The sequence below is a fragment of the Triplophysa rosa genome, linkage group LG23, assembly GCF_024868665.1.
Source record: "Triplophysa rosa linkage group LG23, Trosa_1v2, whole genome shotgun sequence".
In the NCBI taxonomy this organism is placed as follows: Eukaryota; Metazoa; Chordata; class Actinopteri; order Cypriniformes; family Nemacheilidae; genus Triplophysa; species Triplophysa rosa.
Genome location: NC_079912.1, coordinates 11,824,000 through 11,845,885, shown reverse-complemented (window position 1 = coordinate 11,845,885; position 21,886 = coordinate 11,824,000). Strand labels below are relative to the sequence as shown.

Below are 21,886 nucleotides of genomic sequence, written 5' to 3'. Positions count from 1 at the left end.
ATGAAAGAGGTGTAAAAAATATATATATAAGAAAAGGCTTGTTTTGCACCACAAACATTTTTCTAAAAAATGGGGTTACACACGCAGTGTGGGGTTACACACTGCCAATCTCATATTAATCTTGAGTACCTATACAGTAGTATAGCATGCGTCGTATCTTCGAAGAGTAGTTAGTTTGATTTATAAAAGAGAGATACAGCTGTATGATTATTTCCGGAAAACACGAGCTGCTGGAGGCAGGCAGGAGGGATGGAACTATAGCACAATCACACAATAACATTACATCATCGCATTAATCCCTTCTTGTTTTTTACATTATGCACGTAACGTTACGTGCCGATTGCCAACAAAGACATATGACTTAGTTTCACTTAACGCGTGTGGTTCATGTCCGGCATCTTTTAGCACTGGGGCCGCGCCATCTATCAGTTTCAAACAATCTCCAAATCCACCGTTATATCCACCATTTATATAACATCCATCATTGAAATGCCGTGAACAAAAAACCTACTGACTTCTCTCACTATCGCAAGTGTAACGAGCTGCAGCTGCAGGCCCACAGCGCAGCCAATCTTGACGCAGTGCAGCCAATCTTGATGGTACAGTTGGCACGTGGACGGGCTATGTCTTTCTCCTTACCGAGCTTTTCCGGGAGAATTGCCCAATAAAAGACTTATAAAAAACTTTCCCGAAACAAGTTGGAGTGCTGGGGGAGTGTAAAGGTAAGTTTATACTCGAGTGTCGGACCTATGCCGTAGCCTCTACGCCGTAGCCTGCGTGTCGGTTTTCATTTATACTTCTACGTCGTTGTCCGCGTCGACAGGCAATGACCACTAGGCGTCAGTGTCTACGCGCGTGTTGCTTGTGTAACCAAGACAAGAGCCGAAGAAGAAGCAGATCGTTTGAGAAGCATTAGCAAGTAAACAATCACTTTTGTTGCAGATTTGAGATGTTTAATACTGAAGCATAAATATTTTACTTAGATAATTCATTCGGAAATGCGTCCGAGTAAACATGACTCTATTGCAGAGTTTTTTTTACCTGAGGGAGGGGTTCAAACAGACTAATCCCAGCGCTTGCGGTCCGCGTTGTACATTTTTGGAGAGGTGCGCGTCAGGCTACGGGGGAGGGTACGCGGCTCTGCGTAGGCTACGGCGTAGGCCCGACGCTCGAGTATAAACTGAACTTATCAAGCACAGAAATACTACGTCATACGTCCAACTCGTTTATTAACAAGTTGACCATGTTAAGCATGAGAAGCCAGCACGTTTAACATGGTAAAGAAGTCAGAATGCATGAAACAGCGTTAAATCCCCCCTTTAATCTCTATTAATTTTGCTCTCCTGTTAATTTCTCTAAGAATGTGTGAGGTTCTGTCCGGACTGTTCGTCTCCGAGCTGTCTCTGCGTCTTCTGCAGTGTCTGCGTTTATCCGACGCTCCACGCTTCTACGGCCTGCCCTCTCTGGAGCGCACGCTCAGGACTATGGCACATGTGACGGCACTGCCTGGCTGGAGCACACACACACCGAACATGGATCCACACACGCTCTGTCTCAAGTACCTCAGTGGCCTCTTGGAAGTATGTAAAGACACATACATGTGTACTGTGTGCTTCACGTACCTCAGACACAGATATGCTGCTTAACTAAACATACAAATACGGAGTCTTAAAGGGATAGTTCACACAAAAATTAAAATTCTGTCATGAATTATTCACTCTATAGTTGTTCCAAACCTGTATTAATTTCTTTGTTTGGTTGAACACAAAGAAAGATATTTGAAAGAACGTTAGCAACTGACATTTCTGGGGTATCATTGACTACCATAGTAGATAACTGTTTGCTTTCCAAAATCTTTCAAATATCTTCTTTTGTGTTCAACAGAACAAAGAAAATATACAATTATTTTCCTACAATTGTAGTCATTGATGCCCCAGAAATCTCAGTTGTTAACATACTTCCAATATCTTTGTGTTCAACAGACCAAAGAAATTTATACAGGTTTGGAACAACTTGAGGATGAGTAAATCATGACAGAATTGTCATTTTTAGAGTGAACTATCCCTTTAAGATTTAGTTATTTGAGCATCCATGTATAACATTCATTATACTTCATAAAAACACATAATTTGACTTTAGTAGACATCCTGTTGCCTCCACAAAATCCATTTGTTCTTGTTTTTGTCAGCTCTTCTTAAATCTCCATTGACTACAAGTTGTTTTAGTCAAAAGCAACAAATGTAATTGAAACACAAATGACCCCTATTTATCTTTCAGACAATGTTGTGAAACTGGTTTCACTCTGTCCTGACAAGTTATTAAGATGTTAATTTAACTGCTCTGCACAGGTCATTTCCTCATTCTACATAGATTTGGGAGGAAACTCGATGTCCTTCATGGGTAAAGGTGTGACAAAGAATGCAGTTATCTGCCTGCTTCACCTGTCTCATGAGATGATGAAAGAAAGTAAAAATGAGGTCAGAATTGCCATATTCGTGTGCATTCTTGAAATAAATCGGGATTGTTAATATGGATTTTATGGGCTGTGGTGATAATCTAGAAAGCGGGGTAGACGATTTCCAATATACTGTAATGTTGACAAAAAAGAAGTACTTGTGCATAATGCATCCTCAAAAATGTCTCAAATAATTTAAAAACACCATCTTAGAACTAACACAAGAGGGTGCTAACATGTTAATTAGGCAGTGTGAAACATATGTTGTCATGGATAGATAAAAATTAGTTTGGTACTGATGCTATCAAATAAATGTACTAAACATGCTTAAATGAATGTTTTACACTCAGAAATAGGAAGTTTGTGTGTCTCTTTTGAAGGACTGTGTATCTTTGTGGTCTCTGGGGCGTGAGCAGAGTTCTGATGAACAGGGTGCTGCCCAGCTCGGCCTGGCCTGGTTAATTCCCCTGTGGGTGGACCGTGACCCTGAGGTAAGACATAGACATTTGACATAAACATTCAGATTTGATAATGAGTTTTTGCCAGTGGGTTTCATTTATTTGGTAAATTCAGTGCAACAATTGCATAAGGATGATTTTGCAAACCTTTAAAGTGATTTGTAAATTTGTAATGAGGTGTGTTTTGTTCTGAAGAAAGAAACTTGGAGACTATAACGGTTGCTAAATTGATTGTTTACTTAAATCATGCTAGACAGAAATGATTCACATATGAAAATGTCCTTGAAATATAGAATTTTATTGAAATGTACGTTACCTTTTTTGCACATAGCACCGGTGCTACATAAGTTTAAAGTTTTGTAGCACAGGCCAAACAGTTGTAGCACAAGTATACGTCTGTTATCATCTTTTAATAAAAGTGCAAGTCATCACGTAAATAGACAGGTAACTGAAAAAGGACATTAACGTTATACAAATGGATTAATTAGGTCCATGTAATTTTTTAGGTTTTCCCAAATTCATTTATTCCTTTTTGATTTTTCTGAGTTTTGTATTTTCAATGCTTTACTATACAGTAGTAAATACATTTGTCCATAAAGATACTATAGAATTTGCTACAGTAAACTGCAGTAAAATTTTTGTGTACTATAATATTATTATATTATTTGATTTGATTATATTATTATAATAATCTGTGCACAGATCGTAGGGCTCTCGATCAATGGACTCGATGCAGCCGGAAAACAAGTTTTAAAGCGGCCCTAACACACACGGTTTCTGCTAATCTCATATTAATCTTGAGCACCTATAGAGAAGTATTGCATACTTCGTATCTTCGAAGAGTATTTAGTTTGATCACATTTATAAAAGATAGATACAGCTGTACGATTATTTCCGAAAGCATACGGCGCGTGGGGGGGGAGGGGTAGGCCGAACTAAAGCACGTGCGCACCCATTGCAAACAAAACACAGACATCAGTTTCACTCACCGCATGCGGTTCATGTCCGGCATCTTTAGCGCTGGGATGGCTCAATATATCAGTTTCAAACGATCTCTAAATCCAGCGTTATATCCACCGTTTATATAACATTCATCACCCAAATGCAGTGAACAAAAAACACCTGAACTTCACAAATGTATGCTTTCTCTCTCCTGCACTCAAGTGAAAGTGACGTCTGCGCATGCTCCTTCTCCTGCCGTGTCGGCGTGCCGCGTGCTTTTCCGGGAGAATTGTGCAATAAGGGACTAAGAAAAATTGTTACGAAACAGTTTTATATGTTTGAAAAAAAACTTTCCGAAACCTGTACGATCGCTGGGGGAGTGTATCGAGCACAGAAATACTACATAATACGCCCAACTCGTTTTTTGACAAGTTGACCATGTTAAGCATGAGAAGACAGCACATTTAACATTGTAAAGAAGTTAGAATGCATGACACACCGTTGCATCACCCCTTTAATTGCAAAAACTAAATAAAAACGAAAATAAATAGTGGTGCGACATTATTAACCTCACACACGAACAAGCACAACGACAAACGCACTTCATACAAACAAGCGGCTCTGTCTCATGCACCTGCCAAACTGTATCGAACGCGTGCTGCACTATTAAATTTATTTTTAGCACAGACCAATTTTTTCATAGCATGTGTGACATATATGTATTATAACAGTGTAATACTGTTATACATGTTCAAATTTTTTCTCATATGGGCTCTTTTTTTGGATGGCTTTCCCAAGCACCCGTGCGTGTCCAGGCCCTCCTTTTCCTTAGCAGATGCTGAGCACTGAAAATAAGGGCCGTGGCTATCACAAATCTGTGCCAGCGCTGGGTGCCAAAGAGCTCATGGCAGTTAGCACTGCCAAGCACACGTGTTGTGTCTGAACGAGTGTGTGTGTGTATTTGTCTGGGCTCAGGTCCGCTGTGCCAGCCTGGCTGTGGGTGCGGCTCTGAGTTCGCTGGAGAGAGGGTGTGTGGCTCTGTCAGCGAGTTGCCAGAACATCTCAGGAGGCCTCTGGGCCACGGTGCTCAACATCCTGCTGGACAGACAGGAGTGCAGTATGGTGCGGCGAGAGGTCAGTCCAGAAGTCACTTCCTGACGGCCAGAAATGTTCATCAGGCTTTAGACAGTTTTCACTTTGACTATGATTTTGGTTGATCTCAGAGAGCACTGTGGAGTCATAATCTTGTGGCGATAACCCTCCCTTGAATGGACATTGTTTGGTCAGTTTACATGTCAATTCGATGATTACTTTCAGTCAAAAGTCAGGTCACTTGAGACTAAATGCATTACAGAGCAGTTTTTTGTTCTTCTTAAGTTTAAATTTTGTAATTTTACATCAAATTGGCCTTTGAACCTAAAATGAATAAATTGTGTTAAAAGTGCTGACAGAAATGCATTATAATATACACAACTATGTGTTCAGAGGCGTATGCAGACCTTACATAATGAAGCTTTATGTTTTTATTTACCTTAGAATGAGCTATTTCTATCTACATACACCGCGGGAACCCTTGCATGGAATTCAATATGTTGTTTCTACAGTAGCCCTAAACGCAGTGGTTCTCAAACTGGGGGCGCCAAGATGGATCCGGGGGCCATAGATTTTATGGCATTTTATGAAATCTAGAAATGTATCATACATTAAATGCAATCAAACATCAGAAAAATAAGCCCACCAACCAAACGAATGGATGTTCCAGCATTGTATAACTGAATATGTTTTTGGCATAATTAAAATTCTATGTTTAAGATTATAAGTCTTTATTTGGGGGGGGGCGCAAAGCAATGCACCCTACAAAAAGTTTGAGAACCACTGCCTTAACGGACACACTGCTCTACAAGGAACGTTTCGTTAACATGTTATCTCGTTCGGCAAAGAAGCGAAAATGTGATGACATCGTAGTCCTGTGTCAGCCACCGTAGTGCTTTGAAAGAGAGGGGTGGAGTGAGCCGTTGGTTGCAATTCGCAACCTCTCCACTGGATGCCGCTAAAATTCTGCACATTGCTCCTTTAATGTTTCAAAATGAATGAAAAAATGATTAAATATATATTAATATATTTCATGAAATCTATTATAATATTGCAATACTTTTTATAATATAATATCTCTGCTTTCCCTCACAATTTGACTAAGAGTATTTTTACTATGTAGTTGTGAATATGAACTTATACTGGCACATATCTACTATGTTAACTATTCCTCCGGCATTTTAGACACAATGAATGCCATTCAAATTTCTCTCTTTTTAAAGAATCTTCCACATGCTCTCTGTAATTCCCCAGAGATTTCACCCAGCATGCATTTCCATTCATTTGCAACAAGATGGCAGTATTATTCAATTGTTGACTTTAATGTTTCTCTTCTCCACAGGCTGCGTTTATTTTGCAAAACCTCCTTGTAATGCCAATGCCGGCTAATGCAGAAGAGGCCAAAGACTCTGCCTGGCAGGTATGTTTACACAAGAACAGCCTGAACCTTCAGCGTTAAACATCAATACACAGCAGGTCGTAAAAGCTCCTTAGACATAACATATTCGACTATGTTGATTTCTAATGATTTGGTTTCTTAAGTATTATCTTTTTTTCTCCTTTTCTCTCCCCTCTGTCTCTCAGAGCCCCTGTGTGCACGATGAGGATTCAGGTCTGTGTCTGGTCGGGCTTCCTGCCCTGCAGGCTCTGTTGTACCACTGCCAGTTTTTTGAGAGCGTGGGCCAGATGGTGAAGAGCTGTTACACGGGCCGACATGCCTTCACCCTCGGTTCCCCTCCTCCGCCAGCCAATGTCATGCAGGGTACGGTGTCCACGCGCCCAGAGCGCTGCCTGCTATTAGTGGTCGTCTTGCTCGCTGGCCTCCATATGCTTCTACACATTATCAGTGCTCTTCTGTGTTAGAGAGCCCTGATCCTAGCTGGTGTGCCACATATTTTAGATGCTGGTGTTTGCATTTACGATTCGCTTGTTTGATGTGGTCTTAACAGAATTGAAAGTATTAGTAAGCTGTTAGAGGCATTAGTTAAACCAGGGAATTTTAATTTGGTAAATATTGCAGTTTGAATTGTAAATGTCGGATTGGTGTTTCTTTCTGTAGAGGTGGATCTGAATGATTCTTTGAGGTTTTGGAGAGCACAGCTGGCTCCGTTGAACCAGACTCAAGGCTCAGGATCCATCTCCACATCCAGCACTTTGGTTAGTACACATGGATTTTTGACTCTAGTATGTAGACAACAATTTTCCTCCACTTTTTTGAACCCCTGGATTTTTAACCCCTTCCTTCCTTGTCATTGTCATCTTGTCTATTGTGTTGTATTTCAGATTCCATCAGGTTGCTCTAGCCGGGCTCCTTCTCCAATTCCGACTTCCAGTGTTACTGCAATCCAAGATGCTGCAGTCAACAGACTCACTGCTCAGGGTACGACTGCAAAAAACTCTGGGGATTTTCCTGTAAATGTTCGGTTGAGGGTTCAGTGATCGAGTATACTTTCATTATGATATAGGTCAGAGTGACATGGACAGCTCTGACTCCGCCCTCACCCAAGACTCCCACCCAGGGGGGAGATCCGAGCCTGTCGCTATAGTAACCCCTCACCTTTTGCTGGCCGTGTGCGGTCTGCTGGACAACCTGTTGGCTGTGCTTCCTGAGTTTAGTCTATCTGCCCTCAAACAGAACCAAGTACTGCAAGGGATGGCCAGGTTAGAAATCACACAGAGAAGAATGTTCCTTCTTTATTTCAATATTTTGGCATTATTTGTATATTGTTTAAGGTATTACATTTGTATTTGGGAAATTAGTAACCCTAGTGAATGTTTTCGTGAAGGAGCAGGACACCAAAAATGACACTAAGCTTCTATTCCATCCATAATTCATAGACATATGACTTTGCTTTTTGGAAAATAATTGGATACATTTCTAGAAATTGTGCTGGTCATAATGGCAATTTACACAATTATAAAGGGAACTGAAACCTTCGAGCTTCAAAAATAGCAACATTAATGTATTAGATATGATTTGTGAGCTCTATTTAAAGTCTTCTGAAGTCATATGGTAGCTTTGTATGAGGAACTGATTGAAATAAATAATATTCTTTGCATCTCCAGTGAATTGTTAAAGGGATAGTTCACCCACAAATGAAAATTCTGTCATTTATTCACCTTAATTAAATTGAACAATATATTTTGAAGAATGTGGAAAAGCAAACACTGCTGGGGCACCATTAAATAACATAGTGTTTTTTCTTACTATGGTAGTCAATGGTGGCCAAGAACTGTTTGGTTACAAGCATTCTTCCAAACGTCTTTCTTTGTGTTCAGCAGAAAAATGTATCCATATTCGGAACGACTTGAGGGTTAGTAAATGAAGACAGAATTTTCATTTTTGGCTGAACTGTCACCTTTAACCACTTTATGATGCTTTCATGTTTCATTTCTGCATACCTTTCACACACACAAATAAAAATATATTCTCTTGGTTTACCTTACAACCACATCCTGACTGCCATGTTTCCTCTCATTTTAAATACCACACTATTGCTTATTTATGAGAAACAAACTAAATTCATACCATGAATATTAATCATTGACTCACCCTCATGTCATTTCAAACCTGTATGAATTTCTTTCTTCTACAGAACACAAAAGAAGATATTTTTGAAGAGTGTTGGTAACCGAACAAACGCAGTACCTATTGACTACTATTGTATGGACACAAAGCCAATGCAAGTCAATGGGTACCGCCAATGTTCGGTATCCAGTGTTGGGTGTAACTAGTTACTAAGTAATTAGTTACTGTAATTTAATTACTTCCCCCTTAAAAAGTAAAGTAAGGGATTACTCTTATTTTTCCTGTAATTTAATTAGTTACTTCGGATGTAATTGAACTTAATACTGTGTTATGTATACAATAGTGAAACTGACATTAAAATTCAAAATGAAAAGTTTAACTTTAAAATGAATGCATTAACATATCTTTCTCACATTTGTAATACTTAAGTCAGTTTATAAGAGTACTTTATGTAGTTTTATATTCTTTATTTGAATCAATTAAGAGTCACTTGTGTCTGTCCTTAAATCACTTAACTAATCAAAGTTGATATAGGATATAGAAAGTAATAAGTAATAAGTAATTAAATACTTTTTGGAGAGAGTCATTTGTACAGTAATCTAATTACACTATTGAATATGTAATCAGTAACTAGTAATTCATTACTTTTCCAGAGTAACTTGCCCAACACTGTCAGTATCTTGTTTTGTGTTCTGCAGAAGAAAGAAAGTCATCCAGGTTTGATTTATGATTTGAGTAAATGATAACAGAATTTTCTTTTTAGTGTGGTAGACGCAGCAGCCATAGCTCAATGTGTGAATGAGTTAAAGACACCTCCTTATCCAGATGCTTTTGAAGATGCCAGGAACCAGGTGCGTTATGGGAGTTCTGTTCATTTTCTGTGCACACCAAAAAAAATCTCATTTGATAAACTGCTATTGTAACACACATGCTGTGTGTTTTGGACATTCAACTCATTTCACATTTTTGAATGTTATGTAGCAAGAGGTACATTTATTCACACAGCAGTGGTTTATTGTCTCTCTTCACTTCCCCACAAACACAGTGGCAGTTAGTGCGCTATTTGTTGTTATTTATGGTTGTGAATCTACAGAGCTGTGTGTGTGTGTGTGTGTGTGTGCTTATTTGTTGATTGGTAATTGTAGTGCTCATTAACACTCTCTCCTCACTCCCCTTGTTTCTCCCTCAGGTGCTGAGCAGTGTGTATTACGTGCAGAGTTTTTGTAAGCTCCTGCAGTCAGCAATACACAGTGAGGATCTGCCGCTCCAGCGAGAGATCTTCAAACCCCTGCTGAACAACCTCATTTCCATCCTAACGCTGTCTGTCACTGACTTGGGTATCGACCGAGTTTAATTCCTCGTCCTGCTAGCCCCAGAAATCATTCGCAAAAGACCCCTTTAAATATAAAAATGTCATGTTTCGTGAGCCGCTGCTTGTTTTTTTGTCCTCAGATGCCCAGACCCAGGGTGCGGTGCTCCACACTCGGGCGGATGTGTTGATGCTCCTGGCTACTCTGCTGCGCAGGAACCAAGCTGTGGTCTGCCCATCTGTCAGCGTGGCACTGGGGAAACACTGGCAGCAGTTTTCAGGTGACACGCGCGCCTTACAGAGGGTGGAGAAGAAACTAGAGGAACGGGGGCAAATAAACAAGGAGTAAAAAAGACGGCAAATGTGATGAAAGGAAAGGAGGGATGAATGAGAGATGTTTGGAAAGAAAGATTGAAGGGTTTGATCGGAGAGAGGGAGTCCTAGATAAAAACAGAGACAGCTGAGGAAAGATGGAGACAGGTGCGGTGGGAGGCCAGCTCATTATGTCTTCATGTGTGGAGGGAGCGGTGTCCCCTCTGCATATGACAGACCCGGGCCAGAGACGAGGAGAACAATCAGCTCGCTTTAGATCTGATGGATGTGGTAGGAAATGCCAGAACAGGTGGGTGGGCAGTAGTCTCGCTGACTTGCCTGCAGGTATCGTGGCTTTGGAAGCGCTTTTGAAAGGCTGTGAGTTTGGAGAGGCTGTTTGTCAGAGGTTCCCCCTTGGTGAAGATTGTTTGTTGTCAACTTTTGCATCTCTTGCATCTTCATGTCTCGAAGTTTGAGCTCGTAAAACTAAATATTAGCATTCCTTGCATTCTGCTCTGTCGCGACGCTCTTGTTTGTCCGTCCTCAGACGCCCTCCGAGTGTGTTTGGAGCGACGGGGCGCCGAGTCTTCTCTCTACACTTCGGCCATGCGGTTTCTATGTGTGCTGTTCACAGAGGAGGCTAAGAGGAGATCGGTAGGTCGCGTGGAAACCTGTGGGGAACCCGGTTCCTCTTTAACTGAAGTCCTGTCCTCGGAGCCTGGAGAGGTCGTGTGTGAACTGTTGCTGGAGGTAACACAGACTGGTGTACAGATTGTAGTCATAGCCCCAGGCAATGTGCACATGGATCGTCTATGGACTGTGTGATACATATTGTATGCAAAAGTAATAATAATAAATAATTCGCTTCCAGGCTCTATCTGATTGGCTGGATTTTGTTCTTTTGTTTAATGTTCAGCAATATGAGAAGATTCCTTTCCAGAACCCTTTGAAGAAGGTGACAGCCAAAGGTCTCGTGTCTCTGTTAGCCTGTAGCCCCAGCGCTCAGAGTTACGCCTGTAAAGGTAAACACAACTTTGTTGCTTTTCAGCATAATTGGACAGCGAGGGAAAAACATGGGCCAAAAAATAACGCCTAGTTTCTTAAGGTTATGGAAGACGATTTCACTAGATTTTTGTCGCTTGTGTAGATCTTCTCTAGCATTCACAATAGATAATAATCATATAAAATTGTCCAAAAAATTAGGAACTTAGATTAACGTTACTAATGCTAACTGACAATATACATTAATTTAAAACAAAAAAGGTCCAGTCTTAAAGGTCCAGTGTATGAAATTTAGCGGCATCAAGCGGTGAGTTTGTGAATTGCAGCCAACGGTTCACTCTAGCCCTCCCCCTCCTTTTCTAAGCACTACTGTGGCTGACACAGGACTAAGAGGCCGTTTACACGAGACTGTTTTCAACTAAAAACTGAAAACTTTTAATGCGTTTTGGCTGTTAATTTACACGAAAACGGCATTTTGGGGGACTGAAAACGCAAACTTTTGAAAACGGGTCTCAAAGTGCAAGTTTCTGAAAATGACGGCATTATCGTTTCTGTGTAAGCTCTGAAGTTTTCCAAAAACCTTTTTCCAAAAATGGAGACGTCATACGCATATTGTCAGGCATATTGTTAGGCATGCGCGAGTATTCCTCAAACGATAATAGCGGCCTCCATGCTGCATGTTTGTGCTGTGGCCCGCGTGACATACTTATTATCATTTATGCAGCAAAAAGTAGATTTACTGAACCGTTACAACCAGTGGAGACATAGAATTTATATGCACACTACTATAAACGCACATACATGCCGACAAAGTGTTTTAAAAGCGCTTTTCAGATCAAACCAGTGTATGCGGATGTACGCAAGCACGTAGGGTTTCTTTATAGCGCAACAGCGCCATCCACTGGCCTGGCATGCATAATACATCGTTTTTATTCATTTTCCCGGATCCTTGTAAATGTAGATCGTTTTGATAACGCTGTCGTTTTTACGTGAAACTTTTCAAAAACATCTAAGATGTCGTCACATTTTCGCTTCTTTGGAGATAACTTATTTATGAAACACGCTCTGTAGAGCAGTTTGTCCGTTTAGGGCTATTGTAGAAACAACATGGCGAATTCCATGTAAGTGGACCCGCGGTGCATGTAGATAGAAATAGCTCATTCTAAGGTAATAAAAACATAACGCTTCATTATGTAAGGTCTTTATACACTTCTGAACACATATTTATGTATGTTATATTGCATTTCTGTCAATAGATCCTCCAAAAAATTACACACTGGACCTTTTATCGGATGCTACTACTAAAATAATATATGTATTATATGCAAATTAGGATGATTATATACTGTACATTACAGATTAGATTTAGTCCCAAAAGACATCATATTTGTGTCTGTTGTCACTGTCTGGTGGTTGACATGAACACACGTCTCTTATTTCCCCTTCAGCTGGCGTGATTGACAGCTGTGTGGAACGCATGAAGCACATTTACACAGAGCTTCACCTGGAGTCTGTGAAAGCAGGCAAGAACGCTCACAAGAGGAAGGTATGGAGGGTTCCTGTAACATGACAGACAGATTTAACATCACAAACACAAATAAACATGTCAAGAATGCGATGGATGTTGAGGAGCTGATGTAACAACAAAGTGAAAACTGAGTGATGTGCTTCAGTTGATTTAACCAGTTTTGTACAACTTAATAACATTGAATCGTTTTTATTTATATTTTTTAAAAACGTTAAATTGCTTTTCATAATTTATAAAGGTTTTCGTTTGGTATGAACCAATATTACTATCAACCTATCTGTGGCCTTTAATTTTAGTGGTAGGTCTGTGATTGGTTGAAGTTAGGGCCCTATGATTTCCTCGATGTGGAAAATGCTGATGGAATCATGAAATCCAGGCATAAAATTTACGGAATGGCACGGAATCTGGCAAATGTATTACTTCTTAACCAGAAAGTAGGGCTGAATAGCTAACAAAATGCAAATTGTGCTATGAATAATGTAAAAATGAATCAGATGCGGTTTAAATAATCTGCTTGTTTTGCGTGGCTGTATTAAAGTTGTTAGGTTGCATGTACTGCACGCATAATGCTCGTGTGGAGCTTTCAACCATAGACATATATAACTAGACGATGCATTGGCCGCTTTGCGCCGCTGCTGCGATACGTCAATGGCGCCGCCATATTGGTGATGGCAACAGTGCACTAAAAGCCCACTGAACCCAATGGGAGAGCTGCACTTTTTCGGCATTAAAAGCACAATCACGTTTACATTTCTTAACATATTTCAATGGTTTATGATATACGTATAGAGTACAACTTTACCATGTCTCTATTTGCTTCGTGTCTCGATTATAGCTACTTTAAAATTAATGGTTGTCATAAGGAAATGTGAAATCCATTATTTGTGCCTGTTATTCGGGAGAATCCACTAGATGGCACCATGTTCAGTATTATGTTGTAGACAAGACAAGCAACAGCTTAGAGATTGTTTCTGAGATTTATTTGAATCATCGAACAAAACACCCAAGGTAATATAGTGTTATAGTGTAAGTATAGTGTAATAAAAGATGTTCTTTTATTTATCCGGTAAACCCGTTACAGCAGTAAAACATGATGTATGTGATATAGTAAAACAAATAACACTGCCGTGCATTGTAAATTTGAAATATCAGTATATAGTAAAGACGAATTGTTTTGATTTTTCCCATGATTTTAAAGTGAATGAGCTGTGTTCTGATCATGTGCATTTAATCTACCTTAAATTATTTCACATTAGCGATGTGTACACAATTATTAAGCCTAAACGATTGCTTGACAAGCCTGAGTTTTAACAGTTCCCTATGACAATAAATACATTAAGGCTGCAACTAACGATTATTTTTATAATCGATTAGTTGGGCGATTATTTTTTCGACCTCTCCCCTTTAAACTTTAAAACTGCGCGGCTTTGAGCGATGCATGCAAAACACATCTGACTTAAAAACTGCGCACCAAGCGCTGCACGGAGAGACGCATGCACGGAGAGACACGTCTGACTTTAAAACTGCACACCTGGCACTGCATGGAGAGACGCGCGCGACTTTAAAACTGTGCAACCTGTGCTGCACGGAGAGACACGTCTGACTTTAAAACTGCACACCTGGCACTGCACGGAGAGACGCGCGCGACTTTAAAACTGTGCAGCTCATGCTGCACGGAGGGACATTTAAAAGGGACTTAAGACGTGCTTGATTTATAACTGCGTAGCTCGCAAGTGACGTCACAGACCAACTAATCGATAATGAAATTCGTTGACAACTATTTTCATTATCGATAATTATTGATTTTATCGATTAGTTGTTGCAGCCCTATAATACATTTTCAAGTCTAACAATCTTTAACTGGAGCCAAAACGGTTCTTAACTCCACGTAAATAGAAAAGTATTGAAATTAGTTGAGAAATGAAATGATGTGGTGTTTTTATCCAGATAACTGCAGCTCCACCATTCACTTGTATGTCTTCGTAGTCGGCTTTGGCCCTCACCAATATGGCGGCGGCGGCGTTGATGTACGATCCAGCGGACAAAGCGTCGTCTAGTTATATATTTATATGTCTATGCTTTCAACTGAATTGAAGCTACTGTCAAACAACCTTTACAGCGACCCGTCAAAATAAGTTATAACAGCCACATTTTCTCACAATCCCCCTTAAGATTTGTTTTTTACTCAACCACGTTTACTTTAGTAAATGGAAGTTAATGTGCTAGTAAAATTATAAAAAAAGTACTTATTAAAAAAATTATTAACATAGTTAGTACATTATACCCTACTTTTACAGATTTTTTTCCCTGTATGGTTCAAAGTAGCCACTGTAGGTTGGCTAAAGACGAAAAACAGGGAATCCAGAAAAATTCAAATGAAGAAAAGAAATTTGGGAAGAAATAAAACTTATTTAGGGCCCTATTGAAGGAATGTTGATTCAAAAACATGTCTTGTGCAGCATGAACTCCAGATCTGTCAGCCATTATTAATTGTTGTTAATGACTATTTAATGAAGTTTGACTGAAGTGTTTCCTTATTTATAATAGGAAAAATGAAACACAACACAAGTATACGTGAACAAACATCAGACATTCATAAGGGTATAAATATTTTTACGATCAGCATGATGTCTTGTTCTAACGGCTCTTTGTTCAATGCCAGCAGGTGGAGAACAGCATGAGGGAACTTAAGATGACTCTCGAGATTCTGCGAAATTGCCTCTATCGACATAATGAATGCAAAGTACGTCATGTCAGATAATCTTTCCTGTGATGATTATTGGAGAATTTAGATTCATTGTACACTAACTGCAGATATAATCACAGGGGGTCTTGTGGGTTTGAGGAAACGACCACGTCATTTCTTGTAAAGTCTGCATGAAACCCATGTGATCAGTCACGTGATCATTATTGTGAAGTATGAAGGAAATGAATCGACTTCTTGCATGAATATTTAACTAATACAACCAATTTACAACCTTTTCAAGAACGTTTGAGGAACGCATGTAACTTGTTTTGCTTTAGGCCTTTAAACAGTAGTTCAGCCAAAAATGTGTCATCAAATACAATGCAAAACCCCCATGTCATTCCAATGGTCTATATACTGTATATTTTTTATTAATACAATATCAAATGAGAGGGAGTGCTGTTAATTGATCCAACCAATCAAAATTTGACAATTCAACCTAACTTGTAAAATCTTATCTAAATCTATAAAAGACCTTTTTAAAAAAAAAACATCTTTAATGTTACATTGGTCAAATTTGTATATAGTAAAATTTGTTACTGTACTGTTAACTAATATTATACTGATGTCTCCCCAGGCTGTGACCACCGAGTTGCGCTTAGCCTCCGTGCTGTTGGCGCTGTGGCCCTGGGTATTACTGGATGACCCCACCATGACTGTGGTCCTGGAACTGTTGTGTGTTTACACAGCGAACAACACTGCAGGTCAGTTTGAGGGAAAGAAGGAACGCCAGCAAGAGAGGGAAAGAGGATAAGAAAGCGAGACAGATCGAGGGATAACGAATAAGCTTTGTCTTCGTGCTTACTGTACCCAATCCATGAGTCATGTAGAGGTACAGTAAGGGCCATTGTGTGACAAATAAGGCTGATGTGCGCCCGACAGTGAAGGGATTATGTCATACTTTCTGTGGGCTGACAGATTCCTGTGTGTTTACTAGGGAGTATTCGTGTTAGGGGAGGGGGATTTGGTTCTGATATGAATACATAATTTGGTTGGATTTACCCATTTTGAAGTTTTATGATGGCAAATGAGCTCTAATTCACATTTTGTACATGCAAATGAAATATTTTATAATAGGTACACTGACGTTCAAATTTTTGTTTTTAAATGCATTGGCAATATATATAAAAATGGAACTTTTTGGTACTTTCAATAGCATTTAATTGCGCATTTTTACAATTAAAAAGGGCCAGGGCACATATATTATTGAATAGGATTATTGAAATACACTGGTTCTCAACTAGGGTGGCACAGAGGTATTGCAAGGGAGTGTGATGTCACCCGAGGCTATCGCAAATAGTTCCTAAATCAGTGTTGCCAACTATAAGTAGCTAAAGCCTGCCTTTAAAGTCGCTAAATGTCACCAGATGATGTCACACAAATTTGCATATCAGTGAGTTCATCATGTAGCATCTGACAAGCGTTAGCGCTTCAGGTCTGCTTCATGCCTCTACTCTCTGAGCTGTCAAATACAGTATTATATTAAAACAATACACACAATACAAACTGGTCCACCATGTTCCACTTTTTGACATTTAACAACCAAAAAAAGTCAACAAATACATTTTGTCTTAATTTTTTATATTTCTTGGTGATTATTTATCATTTAAATATGTAAAGCCAAAATATATATTTTTAAACGGGTTACACCGTGTCCATACCGGACGCGACACGACAAAAGACATTAGAAACGCATTAGAACCCATTATAATTTCAATTTTTTTCCACACTGGATGCGGCGCGGTGCGACGCAACAAACCCATTAAGAACAAGCAGGTTGTCAAGTTGCGTCGCGCCTGTCGCGTCCGGTGTAGACACGGTGTTATACTTTCCCTGTTATACAGGGAAAATCTGTTTTATTAAAGAAAAAGACTTTAGCACTTCATGTAGTACCTGCCCTTAAAAAGTGTGTCTGTTATAAATAATGTTATATAAACCAAGACAAAACTATGTTACAAAACACAAAGAAGTCATTGGTCATTTAAGCACTAAAAAGTAAATCTGCTTCTCTTTGGGTATGAGAGAGAGAGAGATTAACACATAGCATATGCATGTGTTTGTGTGTGATGGAGAATGACAGTTTAACATAAAAGCGTATGTTTGTAATGCTTGTTTTTCAGAATGTCATGTATTTGAGCTCATGGAAAGCCGCGCTGTGGGGCAGGATGTGGCTTCACACCTGTTAAGAGCAAGCAGTGTATGGGTGTATGTCTATCTGTACATATCTGTGTGTGTGTGGGGGCGCATACTTGTGTTTCGACTTTATATGTGGCTTTGTTTTTGTGTGTGTTTGGGCTGTCACTCTGGTTTAACAGCACCACTCTACCATACTGTGCTGTCAAACACTGTGACCTGTCAAGGTCGGTGAGAACAGCAGGTGATCTTCATAAGGTTGCTTCTTGAATTATAGAGTCAGCCCTCCAGCAAACAGCACATTTTCTCCACCCCCGTATTCTTTCTTGTGTAACTTTTATTACAGAATTCATTAACCTGCGCCACACCACCCTCATCCCTTCATCTGCCTGATTAATATTGGATTTATTCGGCAAGAAAAACCCTGCTGGGGTCCCTCAACGATCCATGTCTCCCAGAATAAAGTTAAATGATTTGTCTGCAGTTGCGCTGCTCTTCAAAATCTATTTGCATACCCAGCGGTGAGATGTTCAGTGGGTTTGACACTTAGACTCGCAGCATTGTTAGACCAAAAGAAAACCTTTTGTTTCATGTAGTAAATACAGTGGAAAATTCGGTTTCCAAAGAGTTTCCGAGCTCTCGGTTACACAATCAGTGCAAGGTGATTTGGAAAGAGTGCAGATGCATAAGTTTAAAGGAATGGGTGATGTGGTTTTATATTATAAGATGTGTTTCCTGAGTTATGAGCTTTCTGCATGTGATAAGAGAAAGACGTGGCTCCGCTTGGGTTGTTGCATTGTAACTGACTGCATTCAAAAATAAACACACAATGTGATGTGCTAATTTATGAATGAATCAATTGTTGTTCTTTTTAATGAATCAAAGTCTTGATGAATCTGACAGAATCGAAAACATAAGTCATAGGTCTGAATAAATCATAAAAGTTCAAGGTTATGATGTTGTAAAAAGAAAATGTGTCATCAGGCATTTGTGTCAGATAGTGCCTTAATCAAAATAAGGTTATGTAGTCTATTTATGATGTGTGTTTATCAGTGTAAATATAGGTTCGGTCGATTCTATTTCTCATTCTGTAATCTCTTTTTTCGTTTAGGATGCAGTGCTTTATGTAGCAGCAGCGGTAGCTGTGGTCCAGTTCAGCCTGTTCAGCCTAAGACTGCGGTCACAAATTCACTGATGCATGGCGTGATGAGACTGGCTTCCCAGGTTGCCCCTGACAACAGCAGCATCCACAGTCTTGCTTTCTCAGTGCTGGCCAACCTGGCCATCTCCAAAGACTGTAAAGGGGTACTGCAAAAGGTACGGTAACAACAAGTATGGATTAGAGTAAACTGTAATTCCATGCAAATGTCAAAGATTTCCTGTGCTCAGTGGTAAGAGCATTGCATTAACAACGCAAGGTTGTGGGTTCGATCCCAGGGGATTGCACATACCTAAGTATAAATGTATAGGATAATGCAATGTTAGTCGCTTTGGATGAAAGCATCTGCTAAATGCAAAAAATGTAAATGTAAGATGAAAAAAATCTAGTTTTTACCAAAAAAAATTCCATACTGATGAGTGAAGTCTGTTTGTTTTTAAAACTGTTTTACATAGTCAGGTAAGTGAATTGTCACATGCATAACGGTCCATATTCCTCATAAATGGGCACATGAAAATTAAAATTTTAAAACTATTTTATGTTCTGTCATTTGTTGGGTATTATTGCTTCTGGTTTGCACATTTTAATTCACAGAAATCCTGCAATGTTGTCTCTCCAAAAACGTGCATCCGTTTTTGTCACATCCATAACACATCATTTTGTCCCTCTTTTAAAGAGAAAATTGTGCATGATATATTTCTGGACTCTATCATCAGGGCTTAAGTCAAATATATACTGATTATTCAATATATTGGTAACAAATACATTCTCTGAGAAGTCTTGACTGAAAATGTCACATCCATAACGCTGGAATGGCCCATATCCATCTTTTGCTTCCTAAACTAAACACATTCTCTCCCTCATTGATTTTTCAGAGTAACTTCCTGCAGCACTTCCTGTCCCTCCCCATGCCTAAGGCAGGCAGCCGCAGCGGTGGTCCGGCGGGAGAGGTTCTATCCCTCTGGCTCAAGCTTCTTCTGAACGTGTCGTTCGGGGAGGACGGACAGCAGATGATCCTCAGGCTGAGAGGGGCTCTGGAGCTGCTGGTCTAACTGGCCCAGTCCAAACACTCCAGCTGTAAACCCACCATCCTACTCATTTTACACAACATCTGCTTCTGCTCGGCTAACAAGCCCAAAGTCCTGGCCAATGGTATGACAGTTGGGTTCAAAGGTTTGAGATATTCAGTCTTGGGCAGATGCCAATGACTGTGTCTAATGGGACAAAGCAGGCCTGGTTATCAACCTAGCCAAATGGTTGACATATCTGTCATAATAGGGGGGTTTTCTGTTTGTTTTTAATACCACCGTGGGATCTTCGTGCTTGTAGTGATTCAATGAATTTGAAGGAACAGTTCACCAAAAAATGAAAATTCTGTCTTGATTTATTCACCCTCAAGTTGTTCCAAATCTATATAAATGTATTTGTTCTTTTAAACACAGAGAAGTATATTTGGAATAATGTTAGTAACCAAACAGTTCTTGGCCAACATTGGCTAAGAAAAATTGCTTTATAAATTTCCTTTTTGTGTTGAACACAAAGAAGATATTTTGAAGAATGTAGGAAAGCAAACGGTTCTGGGGCACTTTTGACTACCATTGTAACTTTTCCTACTATGGAAGCATTCTTCTCTTTATTGGAACAAATAAATTATACAGATTTGGAACAGCTTGAGGGTGAGTAAATGATGAACTGTCCCTTTAAATCTGCCTTTGTTAAAATGTTGAACAAGTGTTGAACTCTCAATTTCACATAGACTCAAACTTTTCTCATCCGGATGTGTCACAACAACCGCGATAAAGCCATTATAGTGTTACACATCCAACCAATGTTTCCTTTGAAGTGCTTTTTTTAGAAACCGGATTAAAGATCATTGACTTAACATGGCATGGATGTTTATACTCATTACATTTTTGCTATTTAAAATAAATTATGTTACTGATAATTTATAGAAAAAACATCATTTTCAATTTAATTGACTTAGTATCGCTTAGTATTTGCCATTTGGGTCATTGTAAACAGTATAAATTGAATATGTATGTGTTGTATATTTCAGGTAAAGCTGTTGAGCTGCTGATCTCTTGTTTGAGCAGTACATCATCAGATATACGAACCATTGGAGCTTCTGCCCTCTGGGCTCTGATGCATAATAATCAGAAGGTATCGTCAATTATTTTGCATTTATATTTCGTGCATTTGAAAGATGCTTTTAACCAGAGTAACTCACAGTCCCGTCAAGCCTTGCATCTGCGTGTGTTCTCTAAAAATCGAACCCATCACCTAAATGTTGCTTCAGTACTCGGGCAGCATTTTTAGCAAAAAAATGTAAAATAAGAAATATGCATGATCATATTTACAGTATTTAGGCAAATTACACGTGAGTCAATCATCTCACCGTTTATCTTTTCATCCTGCATTTCTCCTCTTGTGAAGGCAAAGGCCACTTTAAAGTGTCCCTCCATCAGACTGAAAGTTGAAGAGGTGTACATGTCCGCCCGGAAAGGTAGGAATATATTCAGTTTGATCATTATACGGCCTCATATTTTTACCTCTCGGTCATCAGAAATGGTTCTTTTCAGAGAATGAGATGATTTTCAACTGTCTGTGTTTTCCTAGAAGCAGAGCAGAACAGTGACAAACCCTTGAACGGCTATCTTCTCAAGTGCCTGAGAAATCTCTCACAACTCTTCAGCTCCTAAAAGTGCCTCACTGTTGATAGAGATCATGAACTCAGTCAAGAATGTAAATGTTTTTCAATGCCTATTTATTTTTTTGTATGTTTCTAGTATCACAGTGTAACTGTTGTTTTTCTATGCAATCATTTCAATAAATTGTTTTTCATAAGACTTTAATTCATGTTTTTTACAGTAAATGCTTTGTCATTCTGTCAGATCAAAATGACTGGAAACGAAACCTCAGATATTGCTCATATCATTCACTTTAATTGATGTATTCACTAGTTAATCCAGAAATGGATGCATAATGTGGGTAAATGACAGTATTATTTATTTTCTTGGTTGGGAGGAACTATCCCGTTACGTATGCGTGATATGAGGTCGTGACATTTCCATTTGATAATCAAATAAATATTTCTATCTAATTTCATCAGGGGAATTCAGAGATTGGTTTCAGTTGAGAACAAACTGTGTTTGGGACAGGATTTAGGCCCTTGTAGTTTGTTCATCTTAACACCTCTGTCACAGTTTTCAACCACTTGTTGA

General features: G+C 39.3%; 1 protein-coding gene across 1 annotated transcript in view; it reads left to right on the top strand.

The window, feature by feature from the left end:
- Nucleotides 1-21,506, top strand: part of rttn (rotatin) — a 48,950-nt gene extending 27,444 nt beyond the window's left edge. The window contains 22 exon segments of the mRNA XM_057322550.1: nt 1,361-1,580; nt 2,349-2,477; nt 2,836-2,946; nt 4,831-4,989; nt 6,290-6,367; nt 6,532-6,709; nt 7,007-7,104; nt 7,231-7,327; nt 7,413-7,608; nt 9,240-9,327; nt 9,666-9,813; nt 9,929-10,066; nt 10,645-10,847; nt 11,014-11,119; nt 12,548-12,645; nt 15,290-15,370; nt 15,951-16,077; nt 18,618-18,823; nt 19,541-19,817; nt 20,722-20,825; nt 21,099-21,168; nt 21,282-21,506. Of these exon segments, the coding sequence (XP_057178533.1) occupies nt 1,361-1,580; nt 2,349-2,477; nt 2,836-2,946; nt 4,831-4,989; nt 6,290-6,367; nt 6,532-6,709; nt 7,007-7,104; nt 7,231-7,327; nt 7,413-7,608; nt 9,240-9,327; nt 9,666-9,813; nt 9,929-10,066; nt 10,645-10,847; nt 11,014-11,119; nt 12,548-12,645; nt 15,290-15,370; nt 15,951-16,077; nt 18,618-18,823; nt 19,541-19,817; nt 20,722-20,825; nt 21,099-21,168; nt 21,282-21,364 (2,995 nt within the window). The 3' untranslated portion in view covers nt 21,365-21,506.
- The last annotated feature ends 380 nt before the right edge of the window (nt 21,507-21,886 follow it).